We start from the raw sequence: 22,966 nt of genomic DNA on the forward strand, positions 1-22,966 counted from the left end.
TCATTATTTTGTGGATCGCAAGCAGTATTAGCAAAAGGATTTTATAGTTGTTTAGAAGCTTTTGTGTGTATTTCAGAAAGAGTAAATAAATGACAAGTCAAGTATATTTATTGTAGCCTGTGGCATTCTCAAAAACAATGTTTTGAAAACTTTCAAACAATTACATTCATTCAAGTGTACTTTATGTCAGAAATCTTCAATGTATAGACTATAGAGTGCTTGTTAATAAACCTCTATGACATTAATGATGCGTCTAAACAATTAATTAAAAGAGACACGACATAGCTTTGAAAGTTTCCGGGGTGATTACAATTAGTTGTGTAGCTCTTGCTTAATATTCATGAGTATTAATTATGTCTAATTATGTGTATGAAGGTGTATTTATTATGAGCGAAGATAAGTCAAGTTTATTGTCATTAAGATTGTGTTTATTTATTATAGAGTAAGCTACATTATTTTAGTTTTATTATTTGGAATTTTTGCTACATTTGTGTAGGTACACAATTTATAAAGTGTTATACGGGACTATGTATGTTACATACTAGACTGTTTAGTTAGTTACTAGAATTTGGTTACCCTTTGCTCAGTAACATATTATGTTGAATAATAAAAAAAAAGTTTTATTTATATTGTTATCAAGGATTTAGAGTTATTTAATCCTTGAATTGAACTGACTGAAATTCTGAATCTCGTGTGCCTAACAGAGTATCTCGTGTGCAATCACTAAACCCATAATTTTACATTGTAAACTATTTACATAGTTTGATCAGCTGTAAACAATATTTGGTCAGTAATAAACAACTTTTGACCAGTTGTAAAGCATTCTATTCATATTGAACAATCGACTAATTTGATGTTTTTGAAATTAAACAGGACTTGTTCGGTGGACTAACTTGTCTTTTATTTGAAAATATAATTTGTACAACGTGTTGCCTTTTAGAATAGTAGAACGGGAGAGAGCTTATACCAACATTGACATATTAACAACATGTAGCCAACTTAAACATTTAAATAAACATTGCCATATTCATAACACCCCTTCTCAATGTTTATACATTTTAAACAAATAACATTAACATTAAAACAAAACTTAAAACATTACCAAATAAACATCTCTACTTCTTAGCTTACCACTTGACATTGCATTGTGTTAAAAACTTAATTAACAACTCCTTACTTAACGACTTTGTTAGCATGTCTGCCAATTGTTCACAAGTATTAATATACTGAATATCAATTTTATTATTTTTGATCAAATCTTTAACAAAGTGGTATCTAATGTCAACATGTTTAAGACGTTTCAGTGAGTCTGTACTTGCATTCAAAATAGCTCCCTGATTGTCACAATACAACTTAACAGGGCTATCATTCTGAACATCAAAATCATGCAATAAATTAACAAGCCAGCACGCTTCACTTGCTGCCATACTCATAGAAACATATTCGGCTTCAGTTGAAGACAAACTTACAGAAGATTGCTTCTTTGAACACCACATAACCAAACAATTTGCAAAAGTAAACAAATAGCCAGAGGTGGACTTTCTGTCCCTCTGATCACCTCCCCAATCTGCATCACAATAGCCTTGTAATACACTATCATCACACTTATATACTATTTTATAATCTAATGTATGCTTCACATAACGCAATACTCTCTTAAGTGAACTAAGTAATGCACTATTAGCACATTTCTGATATCTACTTAGTAGGGAAACTGCAAAACACAGATCAGGCCTAGTGCCTGAGACAGCATACATAAGACAGCCAATAATTTGCCTACAGACTCTTTCAATGTCTATATCACAATTAGTATTTGAATCAAACATTTTAGTATTCAAATTACTATCCAAGGGTGTCAACATAGGTTTACAATCTTCCATATTAAATCTTTTTAATACATTTTCTAAGTACTTTCTTTGTGACAATGTAGTTATACCCTTTCTAAGTTTTGGTTTATATGTATTCCTAGAAATTCTGAAACTAGCCCTAAATCTTTCATTTTAAATTCTTTACTTAACATTGTTTTTAGGTTAGTGACCTCACTTTCATTACTTCCAAAAATTAACAAATCGTCTACATATATTAACAAAAATATTTTATCTTTACCACTATACTTCTTATATAAACATGGATCACATTTAGACCTTATAAAACCATCTCTAATTAATACAGAGTCAACTTTAATATTCCAAGCTTTAGGTGAACTTTTCAACCCGTACAGTGACTTGTTTAACTTTACAATATTATTTTCTCCTGAGTATGCCCCTTCTGGTAACCTTACATATACATTTTCTTTAATATTACCATATAGAAAAGCTCCAGTGACATCCATCTGGTGTATAGGTAAAGTATATTTTGTTGCAATTACTACAAACAATCTAAAAGTTGCTAGCTTAGCAACTGGAGCATAAATGTCACTTAAATTAATTATATCTTGTTGTTCAAACCCCCTAGCAACAAGCCTAGCCTTATACCCTTTGACATTATTTACATTTTTTATTTTAAAAACCCATTTGCTGCTTATAGGCTTAGCACCTACAGGTAATTTACACAGTTCCCAGGTATTGTTGTCACTCAGAGTCTGAAGTTCCCTGGCAATAGCTGCACTCCACTCACTAGCATCACTTCGGCTCATGGCCTCTCTATATGTGATGGGATCACACTCACTTTGCTCTAATTTTACGTTATTACACTTGTAGAAGTCAGTTTTTTTACGCTCACGCTTGCTCCTTTCTACAGGTAAAACAATATCTTCCAATAACTGTTCTTCTTCACTGCATGGCAAGTAGTCACTGTCATCTTCAGAGTTGTCTGCTAAGTCACTACTCATGTGGGATGTCTCTACCTCGTTGTGGTTGTGGGTTGTTACCTCATCAATATCGGGACTATTCTCCTGCCCTGTGTCCTCTTCAAGGTCCAAGGACACCACAGTTTGCCCTTCACCTTTCTTCACTAGAGGTTTCTCCTTCTCTTCTTGCTGTAAGAATACAATGTCCCTTTTTGTTTCTACTACATTCTTTTCAGGATAGTAAATACGGTAACCTTTCACATTCTCCTCATATCCGACCATCAATCCCCTCTCTCCTTTCGGATCCCACTTCAGTCTCTTCTCTTTTGGTATGTGTACATATACTTCTGTACCAAAAGCTCTCAACTCCATGATATTATATGTTTTTCCAGTCCATACCTCATATGGAGATCGCCCATCCTCGTGACTCTTCCCAGTCCTGTTCAACACGAACACTGCAGTATTTATGGCTTCGGCCCATAATTTCTTTGGTAAATTTCTCTCATGTATCATTGTCCTGGCCGCTTCCACCAATGTTCTATTTTCTCTCTCTGCCTTTCCATTTTGCTCTGGAGTGTATGGTACTGTAGTTTGGTGTGTTATTCCACGTCTTGTAAACATTTCCTTCACATACCTGTTCACAAATTCCAGGCTGTTATCACTTCTGACTGTCTTCACCTTGTTTCCAGTATTATTCTCGGCTTTATTTATAAAATCCTCAATTATATACTTAATCCTATCTTTTGTCTTCACAAAATACACACTTCTGAAATTCGAATAGTCATCTGTTAGCAAAACAAAGTACCTTGACCCACCAACTGACGGTTCCTCCATGGGACCGCATGTATCAACATGAATTAACTCACATGTCCTGGTACTCTTGAATTCGCTTCTATTGAATGGCAATCTATGAATTTTCCCGACCAAGCAACTCTCACACATCGGGTTGGACGTTTGTTTAACCACAATGTTGTTTTTCCGCAAGATATCTTTGACATAGGTAAAGTTTTGGTGCGCCAATCTTCTGTGCCACTCGTTTAAATCGTTCCACGCTAGTTCTGCAGTACTCGCAGTTTCACCATTACTATTATAGCGTAAATTCAAGTAAAAAGAATTTCCAATTCTTTCCGCAACAGCGCAAATTTTATTTGACTTGTAAAATTTGCATGAACTGTCATCTGTCACTACAACATAACCTTTGTCTGTGGCGCGATTTACCGAAAACAGGTTCGTTTTTAGTTCAGGAACATACAAGACATTGTCTATGACTGTGTCAATCCATTCATTCCCGTTTGACACTTGAACTGTTATCTGTCCATAACCAATCGCATTTATCACTGCTCCATTACCGATGATAACAGGTTTTGGCGAAGTATTTGAGAATGATGTAAACAATGCACGGTCTCTACACATATGTTCAGTGGCACCAGAATCCACCAGCCACTTAGATTTTTGCATTTGATGCGACAGATTAGACACCACGAACGCATTACTATTCGTTTTATTTTCACTTCTTGACATTCTTTGTTTTCGAAACCGACACTGAGCTTTAAAATGTCCGAACTTCCCACAATAAAAACAGTTATTATTATTACTCATGTTCCCTTCACTGTTAGTTTTATTGTTGCTTTTACTTTCGGTATTATACTGTCCGCTTTTACCAAATTTGAAACCTCTTGACGATCCTGGACCTTTATTCTTCACAAAGAATGCAGACGGTGTTGCTTGCTGTGCTCCTTCGTTCCTTTCCTTTACTCGCTCTTCTTCAATCAGTAGTCTGGCCACTAAATTTTCAAACGTTTGTTTGTCATCCGGCGCCGACTCCCAGGCCGAAATGAAATGTTTATATTCGTCTGGTAATGACATCAACACCTTCGTGATTACAAATTTATCTGAGATTTCTTCACCCATCTGTTTCAATTGGTTTTGTAGTTCTTGTATCTTGGATAAGAAAACAGACATGTCGACTCCTCTTTCGAACTTATATTGAAAAAATCTCTGCTGTATAATGTGCACACTGGTCTCCGTTTTCTGTTCATAAACACTATGAAGTTTTCGCCACATCTCCGCAGAACTCGTACAAGTAATAATATGTAGCATTGCCTCTTCTGACATTCGTGTTACCAGTAACGTTTGTGCTTTGGCATCTTTGGACTCCCATGCCTGTATCTCAGCGGCAACTTCGGGCTTCAATTGCTTTCCCTCCACGATATTTAACCATCCATGGCCCCTCAATTGTACTGTTGTTTGGAATTTCCATAAATTCCAATTTCTGGCTCCTTCTAACTTGATCACATTGACGTTATTGTTATTTCCTTCCGTCATTTTTACCTTGTCCTCTCCCAACTAAGAACAAGTACTCCTTCTCGACGATGTTCCGCTGTTCCGCAATGGCCGAGCCGTCAGCCGATGCCGCAAAAGTGACAACCTCACTTTTTTTCTTCTCGTCGATTTTACTTTTACTGCCACCGCAAGTAATCTACATCAAGCTGTTATGGCCGTGCCTGGGCCCATAACCTGATGTTTTTGAAATTAAACAGGACTTGTTCGGTGGACTAACTTGTCTTTTATTTGAAAATATAATTTGTACAACGTGTTGCCTTTTAGAATAGTAGAACGGGAGAGAGCTTATACCAACATTGACATATTAACAACATGTAGCCAACTTAAACATTTAAATAAACATTGCCATATTCATAACATAATTGTTGAGTCTAGTTAGATTACTTCTTACAACAGTATTGCTTTGTAAAATTATAGTTTTTATTAGAAATCTGAAACAAGCAATAATAATTATAGGCGGTGCTTTTTATTACTTCTAAATGCACTTATTTTCAACACAAGGAAATCTCATAAGTTTATCTGATTCGTTATCTATCTCTATGTTTCTTATTCTATTATTTATTGTTATTTTATTATGGTGAAATATCACCATAGTTTTCCAATTACTGACTCGAGGAATGTAACGAGAAATTCATTTAGAAGTGGCTCTTGCTAGTCTAATAAAAAAAACTTATGTTATGTTTTTTTCTTACTTCGTCCTTAGGTACATATTAGACGTCATCAATATCTTACCAATCCCCTATCAATCATCAAGCAACCACAAAACCTAAACACAATAGCCTACAACTACACACATATATAGGTAGGTACCTACATATTACTAGGCTCTATGACTAACTATATAGTTTTTCTAACCAGCTGCGTAATGTTGTGTAACTGGTGTTAGGAGCAGCGGGTACAACAATAATTACTAGCCAAGTGGAATGGCGGCTCGCCGTGTGCGGCTTTTCATATAGGGCTGTCTGTTTCATTTTGTTCTGAAATGTTGCGACGGGTTACGCTTGAGAGTTATGTAGCTGCGGTATTTCGTGTGAGAGGTTAAGCTGCGGTTGAGTAGGTCAGGTTTTGGATGGGTGATCGATTTCTGTTGGTTTTGAGCGCTTAGTACGTTAGATGAGGGATGATGTAAATTTTTATAACTATGGTTTTATGTTTTTTTTTATTTGTTTGTTTAAATACTTATGTATGTTTTCTTAAACAATTCTAAACTGTGGTTATGCTTTAGAGTAATAATCTGGATGTAACTTCCTCCAAGACTAAGATTATTATGCAAGTTCTAGCTTAAATTATGCTTAACATTAATTTTAAACCTCAGATGTGTAACAACGTTAAACAAATAGATTTAACTTAGACAAAGTTAGTTCCGTTAGCAGTAACCGTGCTTAAACTGATAAACTAAATCCGTTAGTCTGAACAGTTAAGTTACAGGTCTCCTTTATTCACGCCATATTTCGCGACCATAGTATCAATCTTATGTCAATCAAGCGGTACTTATTTAATTTAGAACAAAGCTTTGTACAGACCAATTAATTTTAAGTAACTTGCAATAATAATACCATTCGAATATATTGCTAAAACATTATCGCACTTGACTCTATGCAAAGATATGCTATTCAAAATATCTTACTACATGCATTACTATGTAAAAAGGTGATAGCTACAAGATAAACTAAAATTTACTATTCAGATAAGGTCGGGTTGGAAGATTCCTTAGCACACTTATCAATGTTTCCGCATAGCAACAGAATATGGCTATCGCAGTACATAATTACGGCACCACATCCTTACATTTCTGCGGCCCTGGTAGCCCTGGTAGCCCGTAGGTACAGAAAAGGCAACCCTGACGGTTCGTTGGTCTTGCAACCAGTTTACACGGAAGGACGTTTTAGGCATTGCACGGCGAGCTTTATGCGGCAAATCGATGTGACAACCGCGGCTTTGCATGCGTTCCGCCTGATCTCTGGATACGTTAGTCAATTAGGCTTGTCACGATCATGACTACACATGGAATATACCGTAGATCTTGTGCAAAAAACTCAACGATAGGTGAATCGCTAGTAAACATCGAAAAGATTGCGATAACGCCCCGTTTCTAAATGAAATAGGCCGATTTATCACTGTTTGTTCATTGCTAAGAATTTATTGGACATTCAGATTTTTATTGACCGTTTTATGGGAAGTTAGTTTGGATATCGTTTGAGTGAACAAACGCTTCCGTTGATGTCGAGATTGGGCGACAGAGGCAGTTAAGACGGTATCAGTTAAACATACGATACAAGTAAGTGTAATCGGAAATGAAAGTATTATAATTTGGACATTCTAAAGAAAACAATAATAAAGAAGTTACTTCATTGGGGTGCAGTGTACTTTTAATGCTTAACAACATACTAAGATAACTATTTCCAAGTCTTAATAAATCTAGAGAGCCGCGGGTTAATGGCGTCGCAAGCGCAGGTTTTGATGCGCCTCTTGTTAAAATTCTCAATTTTTTCTTCGACAAAAATATAGAAAATTCCTTTAAACGAGCTCAAAGGTCCCGGGAAGGATGTCTCCGATTATCGGGCGTCATTACGGCGGTACCGTGGCGCGGGGATGCGACAGGTACAAAGAGTATGAACTGAGATACAGAATACAAATAATACAGTTTCCTTGCAAAAATCTTTCTACAAGAAATAAAATAGGTAGGTATGTAGGATATTCCGCCCGAAGGAAATTAAGTTTATTAAATAGTGTGTCAAAATAAAATCAAGTAAGGCCAAAAATTAGAACACATATAACAGAGACTGCAATTAAAATGTTGCCTAATCATTAAGTGCTCGCGCTTGCATTGCCTGAAGGCCTTACATACGTTAGGTTAAAACTTCGATTGTTTCTAACATGTGTAATAAATAACACTTATCTTCAAGGTTACGTAGCTCATAATTTTAGTGAGTTTTGTTCTGCTATTATGAATATTTTGGGATGCCAATAATAACTAAAATATGATAGCACAAGAGTATAAAATGATCTATATAATAATACCGAAAGTGAGTCACTCCATCCTAAAGCTAATACATAAACACTATAATTTCAAAAGATTCACAGCTATAACTTTTCAAATCTTCCCCTATAATATTCCTGTGACTAAAGCGCTCTACAAAGTCTATATTCTCTAAGGTCGGTTGGTTGTCGCCCCACCACGGCAGGTTGGCTTCGATTTATTGGTTAATCTCTACGCCATTAATTGCTCCTTGCCCCGGGGACCACTTTTATTTCTATTATTTTTAAATGCCTCACTTAATAATAGCTTCTCTCGAAAATCGCAATTTATTGCACAGCTAGTGGATTTTATCTCGTATTTATGATTGGTTTTGTTTCTTACATAATAATTAACTTGATATAAAACTTATTTAGGTATATCTACAATCTTGAATTTAGGAATGAAAAGCACATTGAACATACTGAAAAAGGCTTTAGTACTTCGATCCAAAGACAAGTTGTCTTATCTCCGCTACTCTCAAAACTACGAAACATCAACCGAATTTCCCAAATCCATCTTTGTACATTGAAACATATTTCGAAACATCTTGTCAACGATCTATTCTGAATAGGATTAACTTCAATAAACCAATAAGGATAAGTCAGATACATTCAATAAATTATTAGCTCCGATAGTTTATTGGCGGTCTACAGTTTCGTCATATCGTGGATTTACTCAGTTCTGACGATTTCATCTTGGCAAGATTTTATAAGTAGGTAAGTTAAACATAATAAGGGACTCGATGCGAATTTCTTAGCGTTTTGTCGAATAAATCTTAGTAGTTAATAGTTGCGTAAGTAGTTTCGAAATGTTGAATGCGACAATTCATTGATTGGGCTTACAGGCGTTAAGTTTTAGAGTTATTGAAAAGCCTGGAATGTAAATTCGGTAGTTAGGTAGATACTGCGTGTGTTAAGTAGGTACTTAAGTCTGATTTAGTATGATTGTGTTTAGTGGTTGAAATATGACTGTGGATACTTGCTCTGTGTAAATATTCGTGTTTTATTAAACAGTGATAGTATTTCGTTAGCTTTTATGCCGCTTATGATAATTGGACCTGGTTTGTTTAACAGGCATAAAACATTTAAGTGCAAGTGATCGTAATCCATTAAATATCCCTAGGGGCTATACCGAGGTCTTATAGTCAATTAACGTATTTTTAATACTCGTAGTATTTTTATTTGAAACATTCAATATAATATTAATAAATATAACTCAAACACATAAGCTATTAGAACGAATTAACAGAGAGCATTCAAGGTAAAAAGTGTGCACCAAAATGTTTTTTTGCCTAATTTGGTTCAGCATTAAGAAAAGTAAGTAGAATAGGGGGTGTCTACCTTCCTTAAGTTAGGGGCACGACACGCACACACATAAATCACACGCACAGTAATCAAAGCCTAATGTGCTGACGGAAGTGCAAGCACGCCCTTATTAATTGGGTTCAGTTTATTTTGGTAGTGAAATGTCGTTCTATTTTTGGAATTAACTTGATTTGGCACTATGGTACTTAATTAGGTTAACAGTTAGCTATTTTTAGCTTAAGCTTGCTATTCTTTTATTTATGGTAACTTTATAAGTATCTACGTATCTAATCTTTCACAGTCTTTCGTTAACGTATTACGATTTAACAGTTTTTAACAAAGAGATGCTACCAACAAGGAAATAAAATCCTATTCTATTTTTATCTGACAATAACCGTCCATAACTTTATGAGGTAACAACCTTATTCAGCATTTTGTGGCCAAATCGTTTCCGAAGCGAGCTACGACATTCTCCACAGTCTGCGAAAGCTATTCGCTAACGAAATGGCTCACATTTCATTCCAATTCGCAATTCGCAAACCAGTCAGCGTCTAGTCAGCACCATCTGGAATTACTCGTATAATTCAATCGTTGAATTAAACAGCGCGACGACTCAAACAATACGAATGATTAGGAAAGCCGTAATTGTTAATTTGTTCCCCAAACTTTCGGTGAGCGTCAAATTTTATCACAGTGTGGAAACAACAAAATTTTCTTTGGCAACCTCTTTGAATTGTTGACAACGGAGTTAGCTTGTTCCTTCTATTGAAACGATTAATAGGAGGGCAAGCTTTGTAAGGTTAAGTTCAAAGTTTGTTCAGGAAATTAACAACTCAATTAGATCAGTTTAATGACGAAAACAAACACAAAATCGGTACAATTTTGACGTAAACTGCGCCAGTGTCACACAACGCGTTGATTAAACGCTTGAGGCTAGCCACATTCATTCACTTCCTACGAACTGTAGATTCAACAAGCTGTAAACATTTCTCAGGCATGCAAATGTCACCGACGCACGTGTACTACGTATCGCGAGAACTGAGTAATTTGTTGGTTATTTATCGTCGCACTCCCCTAGATGTATTTCGTAAGGCGGTGCGTTTAAATCGTGAAATTATACGAGCCCACGTGGGCGGGATATGACAATGCGCAAATGCATTGTTACACGGTGTGTGTTTCGCTCAAGCAACGGAACTATTCTCAGCTTACTCAGAATCATAGTCGTCAAATCTTTGTTCTTCGACCATTTCACAATACGATATAGTTCCAAAAACTATTATGAATAAATACCAGGAAACCAGAAATTGAAAGCGCCTTATCGAATAGCAATAAATTGTCGAAGACGATCTATTACTATTTGTGTTTTATTTCTTTTATTTTGATATCGACTTGGAGTATTTATGGCCTAACAAGAACCCATTCGGTCCGGCCATACGTGATTTACTGTCCCTGCACCAATTTCTACAGTTTATCGAAAGCAATTTCAACTATATACTTTTACTATTACTAGCTTACGGTGCTTAGACAACACTATTATCAAAATAAAAGCCATTAGTGACTAACGGTTGTGTCCTATTAAAATAAACAGCTTAAAACGTTTTGATAAAGGGCCGCTGCAATTTTTGTTTTAGCTAACTAATACTATCTGTGACTGGTCTAAATTGGCGCTAAAATGTAACTCCAATTAATATCTCAAACCAATGACACGCTGACCAATCCAATTATCTGGTTAGGACTTACGTAACTTATCAATATGGCAGTTTAATAGCCTCAATAAACTTATTTTTATGGTTCAGCGAAGTTTACATTTCTCATCCACACGCCGATACCTAAGTTGAACATGTGCCAAGTTCGTGTGCCTGCAATTTCTCTAAAGGAAATGTACGTGATTTGTGTTCTAGATAGACTTTAGTCGCATTATCTCTCTAAATTATTTCTATCATTCTGCTTAGTGCTATAATAAAGTTTGAATGGAATTTATTCATTAAGACTTACCTGTTGATTTCAGTATGTCTGGGCCAAAGCAGCGTTTCCAGCATCGTTGCTTATTCCTCATCCTTTGGGAGGCACGGCTACCGTTATACTACTCCACCTAAAACAAAAGAAGGTTTGATTATTACAAGTTTCGAAGTGCTAATGAATTAATTAGAATTTATTAGCGTAGTTTCTCCGAGTTTGATTTTGAGTTCGTCTTCAATTAGCATGGCACGAGAAGTGGAACACCGTTCCTCATTAGGAGAGCAGAGTGTGGCAAGAGGTAGATGTGAGATAACGCATTACGCATGCGCGCGCCATTGTCTTCGCGCCCAGATGCCTAGATAATGCGGCGAAAGCTCACAGTATATTTAATGCTGTAAGACTTCTGATGTCACGCGAATCATAATTAATTGGCAGTGTTGCTGTATGAAAAATGATTTACGACTTCGTTTTTGTCTAGTAGTGATTTGAATGCAAAGTGATGTCTATTTCATTGCGAAATGAGAGTTTGAAAAACTTATATCACCATGGTGTCTTTTGTCCCTAACAGTTGTCTTGTCTACATGATTTAATTTATCCCTTTCCCTTTTAGTACCTCTCTTTCACTTTTTCATTGACATAATTTTCTTAACATCCGAATATTTCCCATATACTACACAAGTAAACGCAAGTAGCTTACCGAGCGCACGTGCCAAGCACTCCGTACTTCGCATACCTCACCAAACACAGTTCAATAAATACGATTTTGGATATGCATAATGAGTACTGTCCAACGATAACTATGGTCAATGAGAACCAACGGTTAGTAAACGCGGAACTTTCAGATTAGAAACTGTATTGAAGCTGGTGAAATCGCTCCTATTGTCACACTTTAACGGTTTTGGTAAGGTATTGTATGTGGAAGCTTAGTGTAAGATCGTGTCGCAATAATGGATGGTGTGTTCTTTGTTTTGGATGTTCCTGGTTCAACACCTAGGTCAAAAATCATAAAAGCTGTATAAAGAAACTTAACAGAATACTAATATTTCAGTAGACCCATTTTTTATAAAATTGTATTAAAATTAGTAGAGTTCTGAAAGTTGCTGCGTGCGTCATAAATAAATAATACATTATAATTTCACATTCAACAACCAATTTGATTATTCGAAAAGCAATTATGGGGGTAATTGCTAATAATTCGAGCAGTCCACTTTAATAGCTGATAATTTTACGTCAAACCCAGTTGTAGTGCAGCAAAGCTCTGTCCAAATGAAATAACGTTATCCGAGCCGATTGCAATGGTAAAATTATTGGCATTTATTACCTCACAGCTCGTAAAAGTCGTATAACAGAGGTCTATTTTGAGAGAGACGTTGGACCCTCGGATAACGCCATTATCGTCACGAGTCCATCGAGCGATGGTATCGGCGCACCAATGAATGCTGGTTGCCATCAGACAGATATTATCTTAAAGCTAATTATTGCTCGGGTCCTAGCTATGTGTAGTATTCGGGTTTGCTCAATACTCTGTGTAAGTCTAATTAAAGTTGCTGTGATATTGTAGACAGACTTAAATAAGGTAAGTTTTAAAACAAATGACTGTCAGGTAGCCAACAACGACAAATATTATTTACAAAGTATCAATTTTACAACTGTTTAACAGGACTATTACACGAATTCGACGACGCGACTAATTCCGCGGTGTCGTGAGGAAAAACCGCGTGGAAAATTCGCTGGTGTGGTGTTCAGCGTAAAAGCGCTGTAATATTGTTATAGTATAGCTAGAACCAACTAACAATGTAACATTTCTAGAATTCAACAAACACTATCAATAAAATCATTCACACACTCTAAATCAAAACAGAAAACATGATCCGATGTTTTCCGTTGCAGTTCTCATAATCGCAGACATTGTTTCTCGCACAACAGATGTTCTATTTACCAACCAAATGAAGCAAACATAACGGTACAAAGAATAACTTCACAAAGCACTCTTAGTTCTTATCTTACGTTAAAACTAAATAGTTACTTAGCAAAAACGTGATGGAGATTGTATGAATTGTTAGCGGAGTTATGACGGAAAATACTGCAGAAGTTCTACAGATTTGTATGAATAAATTGTATTAAAAACCTTTTAAAGTCAATAAGCAAAAATTGCTTTCAGAACGACAAAAGAAAAACCTAATAAGATTTGTAAAAGCATATAGTTACGCATAGAAGTACTTTCTATGTGACAGATATTTACACACATAAAACTAACTATTATTTACCTAATAGCTATTTATGATTTATTAATTGGATTAATTTTATAATTTGACTCCTACCTAAGATGGCTGAACAGCTTAAATAGATACATTAAAAATGAATTCTTAGAACTACCTACATCATATAAAGCATTTCCACGATAATGCATATTGCGATCTACATGTGAAATATATATAAAGTTATCCTTCTTCATATTTCTACTCTATAGCATAACACATAAAGGCGTGTCATTTGTTCATATTTTGTATGGTTATTAGAAGTGTTTATTGTGATGTAAGCTTGTCTGTAACTAACCGTTCTGTTAATTACTCACGACACGGTAATTAATGAGCGATTCGCTGAGAAAAGCTTTTTCGTTATTAATGCTTGATATAACAAGTTTCTTTATAGAAAGCGAGATAATTATACAGAGGCGCTTCTATTTTGAATTGTCGTTGACGCCCACTGATGATCAAACTGCACTCAGCTTGCAGATTGAGGAATATTTATATACTAAGTCTTTCTCACGGTTTTACTTGCATACTGAAAGAATTGGTGATAAGCAGAAGATAGAAATACGTCTAGAATGTTCTTACACAAAACCATCCTCTTCCAGCCCTGTTCCCAAGTCATTTGGGGTCGGCGTAACATATCTTTTTCTTCCATTCCTCTCTGTCAGACGTCATACTTACATCCACTCCCTTCTGCTTTATGTCCTCGCACAATGATACAAAAACACACTAAAGAAAGGATTGTGAACAAACGAACACAAAAGTCCACTTATAATATTTGTAGAAATTGTATTTCCCCTTCGTTGAATTAAATCTGAGCATAATTTAGTACTACTTAAACTATTACAAGATACATAAATCATTACTTAGAAAGATTAATGACATATTACGGAGGCTATTGTTAGGTATAATGCCCTCTTTGCTTCTTCGTGATTAAAATAAATGTTTTTTTTTTGTTGGATGTGTTTAGAATATAATATGGTTATTTGTACGATGTATGTTTAAATACTAAAGCAGTTTATCTATACTCATATAACAAAGAGGAAGCATTTACTAGTTCGTAACATGACTCTACTCATCTCAAAGCTGAAAGTCGCTCAAAGTTTGAAAATGTATTTGACCGTTGAAAAGCTATAGACTATCCCAGAGTAACATAGACTGTATTTCGTCCAAGTACGGGAAGAAGTTTACCCAGGACCCAAACCCAGACTCAGAACCTCCAAAAAAATCAAGTATTTTATTAAGAAACTAGCTGTTGCCCGCAACTTCGTCTGCGTGGGCAATATAGAATAGTCAAAATACTACTTATCCCGTAGGTGCATTCTTTCACGTGACAGTATAATTAGGATTAGCACTTAGCAGTCGCATAGATTCATTGATCAAGGTTGTGTTGTGGATGTGACCATTTATCTAAACAAAAGAAGTAAAGTTTGTGACGTTGTGAATATCTCTGGATCTAGTCAGCCAATTTGGAAAATTATTACGTATGGTGCGTAAGTAATTTTCACAGGAAACAGTTATAATCTATGTCTATATGCTTTGAGTCTGACAAAGCTGTCATTTGTACATTTTCTGCAGCTGCTGCGACTAATCAGAAGCCAGAAGGTCTGTCAGTCTTACCATGGATATCGGCTTGTGTAGTTGACTGGATTGAAGATAGGTAGTCGCTCCAAGCAAAATATTGGTACTCAAACAGATTCGGTGACTGGAAGCCAACACCAACATAGTTGGGGAATAGCTGGATGGATGATAAAATGAGTCATCATCATTAGCAGGCGCATAGGGTAGGATAGTTTCACTACTGGGGAGAAACACTTGTATGACGGGGATTTTCTGTGCACTTACTCACTATGGTAAGGCTGACCCCACATTAGGCGTGCGCGATCCTCGGGCGTGTGAGTAGCGCAGGCGTCGCGAGCACGCTGCATGAACGTCGCGTTTTGCTGCCCTGCGGCATGTGTGAAGAGTGCAAGCGACGCGCTCGCGGCGAGCACGCGGCGCTCGAGTTGCGTTCTTACCCCTTCGCCCGCTATCCCCGCCGCCCGCTTTAAGGCGTTTGCCTTAGCAGTTAAACGTCAAGGAGAGCGGCGCGTGCGCGCCGCGAGCGCGCTGTAGGTAAATGCCGCAGGGCAGCAAAGCGCGACGTTCATGCGGCGTGCTCGCGACGCCCGCGCTACTCACACGCCCGAGGATCGCGCACGCCTAATGTGGGGGAGGCCTAAGCCGGGACTCCACCGAAATGTTTGCATTAGTTCACGAATAGGCAAAATGTACGTATCTGTGAGAGTCCACTTCATGTGTTCTTACTTGAAACCTGCAGTTTTGCCAAGATTTTCAAAATGTACACTTGCAATTTGTCATTTCTTGGTGGAGCCAGAAAATCGAAAGAAACATAAGTGTTGTATACTGTGCGTCACTACCGCACACCGGGAAAATTTCGCTCTTGCGGAGGACGTTTATATACCATATTTTGTGTCACACAGGACGACAGTAAGTATCCACCAAAACACTTTCAAAGATCTGATGAACGATAAAATCAGACCTGACTTGGTCACCTGGGGCCAATCAGAGCTCTATGAAGCGATCATATGCTTTGGCTCCTACTGTTATTGTGGTTTCTGAAAATTTATTCACCTCATTCAACGATGAATGTAATTCTGATGGTATTATTAAGAACACTTGCTTAGCGCAGAAGCTGACGTTGGCAGGTCGAATCTTTTGACTTCTCGAATAGGATACCATTGGTTTTTGTGCAATGCACACCTGCAATGCATGCTGGATTAGGATAGGATACAGGTGGATAGGATTTGCAACAGAAAACAATTCTGTCTTTCTAATTGAATGATATCAAACGTAGTTTTATATAAAAGGTGTTTTTTTAGACTTGGCTCGGGTCTTACTGAGACTGTTCGTAATCGTGACCAGTGTATTTGCGATCAGAAGTTGAAAGTAAGCATGTCTCTGGTATGCGACGCGCAATTTGTACGTTTTCAGACGCATAAAGCATTTTACGTGTGTATGGTATTAAATCGAGAAAGCTCCCATTTCTTATCTGCACTTTGTATCTGGGCTTGTTCTTAAAGCTACAGAATCCTACATTACCTACCTACCTCACGCTTAGCAGCGCTTGCGAGAGACAGATCCTCCTTTCTTCTATGATTAAGTTTAATTATTTTGCATCAGAAAAAATAATGAAGGTCTACTTAATACTACTCACTCAAAGTAATTTGTTTTAAGGCCACCACATTAGTGGAAGATAAGCTAAAGGCGATTATCACACTGCCCCGCATGATGCAGCGTAGTGCGTGGATGCGTTTTTTTCCGTTGTATGGAAATATCTCCGTTTGTATGGAAAACACGCATAGTCCAACACACTGAAAATGCATCCACGCGCGTTCATGCGGATCACGCACATACATGCGGAGAAACACGCACCCCCGCGCGTAGGTGCGGGGCGAAACGCATGGTATGGCACACCAAATCCCGCATTGACGTGCGTGATTTTGAATGGGCGTGACGTGTATGTTTGAAAATGGAACTCGATGAGAGCCGCCATGCGTGAATCTACAAAACGCACCAACGCGCGTGAGTGCGCGAAAAACCCGCACGATGATGCAGATCTGCACTCCCGCAGGAACGCGCGTAGATGCGTCGACACGCAAGATGCAGCGTGATGCGGGGCAGTGTGAAGATCACCAAACTATGTTTATGAAAAAATCCTGATATAAACTCCATCTGTAATTTTAAATGATAATTAATTGTTATACTAAAGTCATCATTTTTGACATAATGTTCAAAAAATAATTTAGATGGCACCGTTTTAAATTTGGCTGAGAACTATAATTTTCCTTTCATCAAGGTAATAATTATAATTGGATTTTGATGTGGCACGGCAAACTGACAAACACTATTGAAATGTCTATCGAAAAATTACACTACGTGTTAAAATATGGTGAATTACGGAAAATACACAACTCCATCTGTTGAAATAATAATCCTCTATAAAGAATGTATGGTAATTTATTGTCATTTACCACCTCGCTCCTTTGACAAATTTTATGTATTTTATTTAACACAGATTACCACAGATGGAGCTACTTTAACCTTGGCTAAACACATTTTTCATATTTTTTTTTCTTCCGAATTTACTTATGAAGGTGTGATTTTCTGTGTAAAGGTTAATAATAGGCCGATCAACTAATATAAGTACAACATTCAAATGTACAGTTTTGACAAACAGATTGCGTGTCGTAATATTTTACATCTTGAATTCACAAAATTAATCATATCTTTTGATAGAGTGAATCGATTTCGATGAAACAAAAACTAAGTAATACCCCAAGTTACGTAGAATTTTTGTATATAAGCATTGTCTGCATTGAATTCGTAGATTTTACGTGAATCCCGAACGAACAAACAGATAAACAGATAAACAGACAAACAGACAAACAGACAAAAATGACAAAAATGATGGAAATGGGTTCTGTTAGTTATCCTTTAACATGCTGGCTATTTTTTTTGCCAATTTCTTCAATGTACAAAAATTACTTTTCTACAGATTTATTATATGTATAGATTACCGACGTATCATTATTCATAGTCCCATGTATACTTTTGGATTTAGTTACATTAAACATATCATTACGACTTCATCTAGATATCAAAAACTAATTTTGCGGCATTAAGCAACCTACAGTTAAATCCAATTTCAGTGGGTACATCAACGTGTCTACTTGTCTAGTTAAAATATAAGAAGTCATTAGGATTAATAGTTCAGTAATGAACTCTAACTGACCTATTGCACTTTGCACACCGTTAATTATGATGATTATCACTAAAATTTCTATTCAACAAGAACAATTTTGTCAGACACTTCAAAATCTGAGTGTTTAAAAATGGCCTTACAGAACTTAAATATGTTACGCGATAAAAATAATCTGATAAAACTATAATATCACCTTTAATTAAGTATGATAATTTTGACGTTTAAATTAGTTATCTTAATTAAGAGTCGTCACATAATATCACTCATTAATAATGTGTAGTAATTATGCAATAATGATTTATATTATATTGATCAATCAAAGATGTTGTTCACGGCTATCCAATATCTCAAATGACCATGTTCTTTATAATTACTAGCTTCAACCGGTTTGAAAAAAAAGGGTTTAGTGTTTACAATCATATGTGTGAATAAATTAGTTCATCTTTTTAATTACTTTTCTAGTTTATGTCATCCTGGTAGGTGCAGTTCGCAGCAAGTAACTTTGTGAATCCGAAGTTAGCCATTTGATGTGTCACGCACGCAGTAGTATTTTATTCATATATATTTTTTACTATGGAGCAAGGAGTCAAATGGCTAACTTCAGAGTTGTAAAGTAATTTGGTGCGAACTGTACTCACTATTAAAACTCAACAACAATTTCCTTAATCCCTATCGGCAAAGCTCAACTCGTATTCAAATTACATAATTGATCGATTTGACAGAATAATCGAATGAATATCGATTAATTACATTCTCACTTTACGCTGGTTGCAACAGCACGGCTTTCGTCTCGTAACTGAATGCTAATGCTTTACTTGTTTTGTTTAGTGTAACAGCCCGCCATTGTTGTTGGGCAGCGGCAAATTTACGTGCCAACAGTTTTGCAACAACCAACCAGTTTTTGTAGCTCCGATGAAGATATGAGAATGCTAGGTACTGAGCCACTTTCGCAACTTGTCGCGTAATTAAGTGTTTATCAGAGGCTCAGGGTATCACAACCCTTCTATCTGACGCCCGAGATTAAGTAGGCAAGTTACAATTGCTCCATTAATTATTTCGAAGTAACTGAGTACCTACTAAACACTTACTGAGCCTGTTTCTGTACTGAAGTTTACTACGCACGCCAATTACAATCCATTTCGAACGGAAATTTTAATTAAACTGTTTAGGTGTAATGTTCATTATTGTGAACACTCAATAGTTCTTGGAAATTTATCTCGAAATTTTATAGTGTAATATACAATAAATACAAGTTATCACACCCGGAATCTAATGCGTGTTCAGATAGAAAATAATAAATAACAGCTAAGAAAACGCCAAGCTTTACGCTTTATTAAATCTTTTACGATATCTTTAGCAATGTTGTGTGAATTAACTTGTAGATGCTATCTATTTTTAGCATTTATTATAAAATATTTTGTTAATCACACTGGAGAGACGATAAAATTACCTAACAACTGCTATAAAACATGATCACACGACAACATTAAACAGGTATTATTCAGTCAATGGTCGTATCGTGGAACGGAATCAAACAGAACCGGCAAATTATAATGAATTAAAAAAATAAAAATACACGATTAAAAATGCTGGAATGTGATTCAATGAACTCGTTCAGACGGCGCGACCTTGGCAGAGCGTGCAAAAAGAAAACAAGCGGAATATTTGTGTGCGGGTCAATCCACGCGTATGTTCGGAGCTCGGAGCTGCGTCCCCGAAGGTAAGCCGCTTTCCACACCGGTTCCGTACATTTCGAACGCCTTTTACTTACGATATGCACGTTTGTGGTGGGCGGGATCCACCGATACCCCTACTCTGTGGCCGAGATATTACCAAACTGATTGTTGTTTTGGCCACATTTTATTGCGCAACAATGGCTTATTTTGTAACCGACACACATGGATGAAGTATTTCATATTTAAAAGGACCACACTGGAAGTTTAAGTCTACATGAAACAGTTTGGTACAAATTCGCTGAATGAAACGTAAGTATCACAATGAAACAGAGTAAATTGAATTCGTATTTTAATCTCACTCTGAACACACAACAGTGTAATAATTAATTTTATTATGACATTTATTGAAGCAGTAAGCTTCGAGTCGGTGAATTATTTGATTAATCTAGAGCAACGATTGGGTTTAGACACGTAATTAAGGGAAAACTGGAACTATTAATCATAGGAGGAAATTGTGAAGCGTTGGGTTGTGGCTTACACCAGTTCTTGAAGAAAATGAAAGTGGCCAGGTAATAAGGAAGTTCGATTAAACAGAGGCTGTGCTTAATGGTCAGGCAGGGTCCTAAATACGGTACAAAGCAGATTTCCGTTGCATGGGCGTTCTAAGTTTCTGCTAGACATCAACTCTACCGCAAGTGTGAGTGGGACTATAAACAATGACGTTTATGTCAATATTTGAATTTATTGATCGGAGATATCGAGAGTGTCGAATAAAACGGAATTACGACCTATGATGGTATAAAATTACGTTTATGAGTTAGACAGTACTGTTATGTTAGTTGAACCCTCGGTATGTTTATTAATGAAGGAAAGACATCAAAGATAGTGGAAGTACAGCCTTACTAAACGTTCTCAATGAAGAAGATATAGGTGCAGATAAGCACTATGTCTTCTCTTTCGTAACTTTAAAGCGTGGGGGCATTACCATACTTATATCTCACCAATTTAAGTCTTTACTACCAATTGTTCATCATAAATGGAGCTTGTAATCCCAAGTGTAAAAATGGCCGTATCACACCAATTTCCAAACGTTTACATTTAATTGTTCGACACAAAAGGTGCTTGTAATTGTCAGCGTTTAAAATCCATTTAAGTCTTTCCGTGATGTAATGACATGCCGGGATCGTATACGTAGAAAGTTTACGTAAAATCCGCATCCGCGCACAATGCAACAAAAATAAAACCGTCTGCCATTTAAGGAGACGGTACGCAATACCGGCTATCTGAGCGCGCAGTCCTTTAAAGTCGCTAAGCCGCTTATGAAATGTGGGTACAGACGTTCCAACTTTTCTCATCGGCTGTGCTCATAGCGCTCATTCCGCGCCGGCCGATAGGTGGCGCGCCGAGCGACGCTCCCAACGCTCAATGAATTTTTCTTTCATATCATCCGCGAGTTCCGGGTATAGTTTATTGAACACTACGACTAGTATAAATTACTCGTCTCACGCTTCGCAGCCACGCAAAAACTTCACTGACGCGCCGATTGGTTTCAAGCTCAAAAAACTAAAACTATCTGACCGTACATTTAATCTGTGGGAGATTAATGGATTTTTTAAAAGATTCAATAGTGTTATGCAAATATGGTGATGCATCATTAAATTTTTACAAGGAAGCTATAAATCTATCGAATGGTTCATTAGTTCTGATTGTCGAACACGTTTGACAATATTAACGTAATTTGCATCAATCAAAAGCGTGGACAAAATGATTTATTACACTTAGCTATGTAATAAACCTTTTATGTGATGTACCTATTTAACAAGCTTTCAGTCATAAAGTGATGTAATAAAAATCTCTTCGTTTCGGCTTTAATTAATTTCGGATTTATGTGAAATATTTATTCTACCTTCGACAGAGCATCGCGGCTACATTCTGCCAGAAAATGCATGCTTAATACTATGTCAAAATTAAATACAGGCGTAAATAACTTTAGCGGCGTAATAAAATTTACTATGAGAGAGTAATAGTAGGTACCACCTAAGCCGCTCAAGTAAACTATTCAAAACAGCAAAAATATCTTGTAGTACAAAACATTTACTTCTAAGGTAAAGTGCATAGATTTCCTTTCATTTCACAGAACAACAGTTACATGCAACGGTTGACCGTGTCCAGTTATGTAAGTACGAAAGCTGCATTTTTGACAGCACGACCTTTCTATGCAAGTGCACTAGTTTACAGCCGATAGAAAGCAGGCCCCGGGCGACAGGAACTAACCTTTCGCGACCGACCTTTAGCCAATATTAGGTGGCCGACCCCGGCAGTGTTAGATACGTGAAATACGCTACTATTTCACTGTTGATAACGTTTTGGTCGTGGATAATTTCTATGTAAGCGTAGGCGTGAGCATCGGTCACGTATTGGCCTGAGTTATAACCCGGGAACGAAATAAATCTAGCTTAGGTCTGTTCCTATAGTGTTGAGCACATAGACCGCCCACGCTAAGGATTTACATACGTAATACGCGAATGGCCAGCTTGTCAATCTTTGTGAGTTGGGTAGCTCTGATGGCTTTTATGCAAGCTCTTCTATCCTATTAACGTATTGTTAAATGAGTCTCTTTGTGAGTTTTAAGTCTTGGGATTCCATGTATCGAAATTGCCACTAGGTATTTTTTCTTCACCAGATACAGTGACAGTCGTTATGTATAAAACTGTTCTTATTTTAAATTGCACCATTTTAAAACGGTTGTAACCTGACAGAGAACAAGACAGCCAATTAAATAATTGCAAAACGTATCTATCTTACTTACAATGCAAACTTTTCCTCGTTTCGCGGCCACAACCTCACTTGGAATTGAGTT

At 36.8% G+C, this 22,966-nt stretch overlaps 1 protein-coding gene across 5 annotated transcripts in view; it reads right to left on the bottom strand.

Annotated features, from left to right (window-relative positions):
- Positions 1-22,966, bottom strand: part of Cad86c (Cadherin 86C) — a 103,354-nt gene that overhangs the window by 48,970 nt on the left and 31,418 nt on the right. For all 5 annotated transcript variants that reach the window (XM_049840382.2, XM_049840385.2, XM_049840386.2 and 2 more), the window contains exon 2: positions 11,450-11,546. In XM_049840382.2, coding sequence (XP_049696339.2) covers positions 11,450-11,493 — 44 coding nt within the window. In that variant the 5' untranslated portion in view covers positions 11,494-11,546. The remainder of the gene's footprint in view (positions 1-11,449; positions 11,547-22,966) is intronic.

The sequence above is a fragment of the Helicoverpa armigera genome, chromosome 13 (assembly GCF_030705265.1).
Source record: "Helicoverpa armigera isolate CAAS_96S chromosome 13, ASM3070526v1, whole genome shotgun sequence".
Lineage (NCBI taxonomy): Eukaryota > Metazoa > Arthropoda > Insecta > Lepidoptera > Noctuidae > Helicoverpa > Helicoverpa armigera.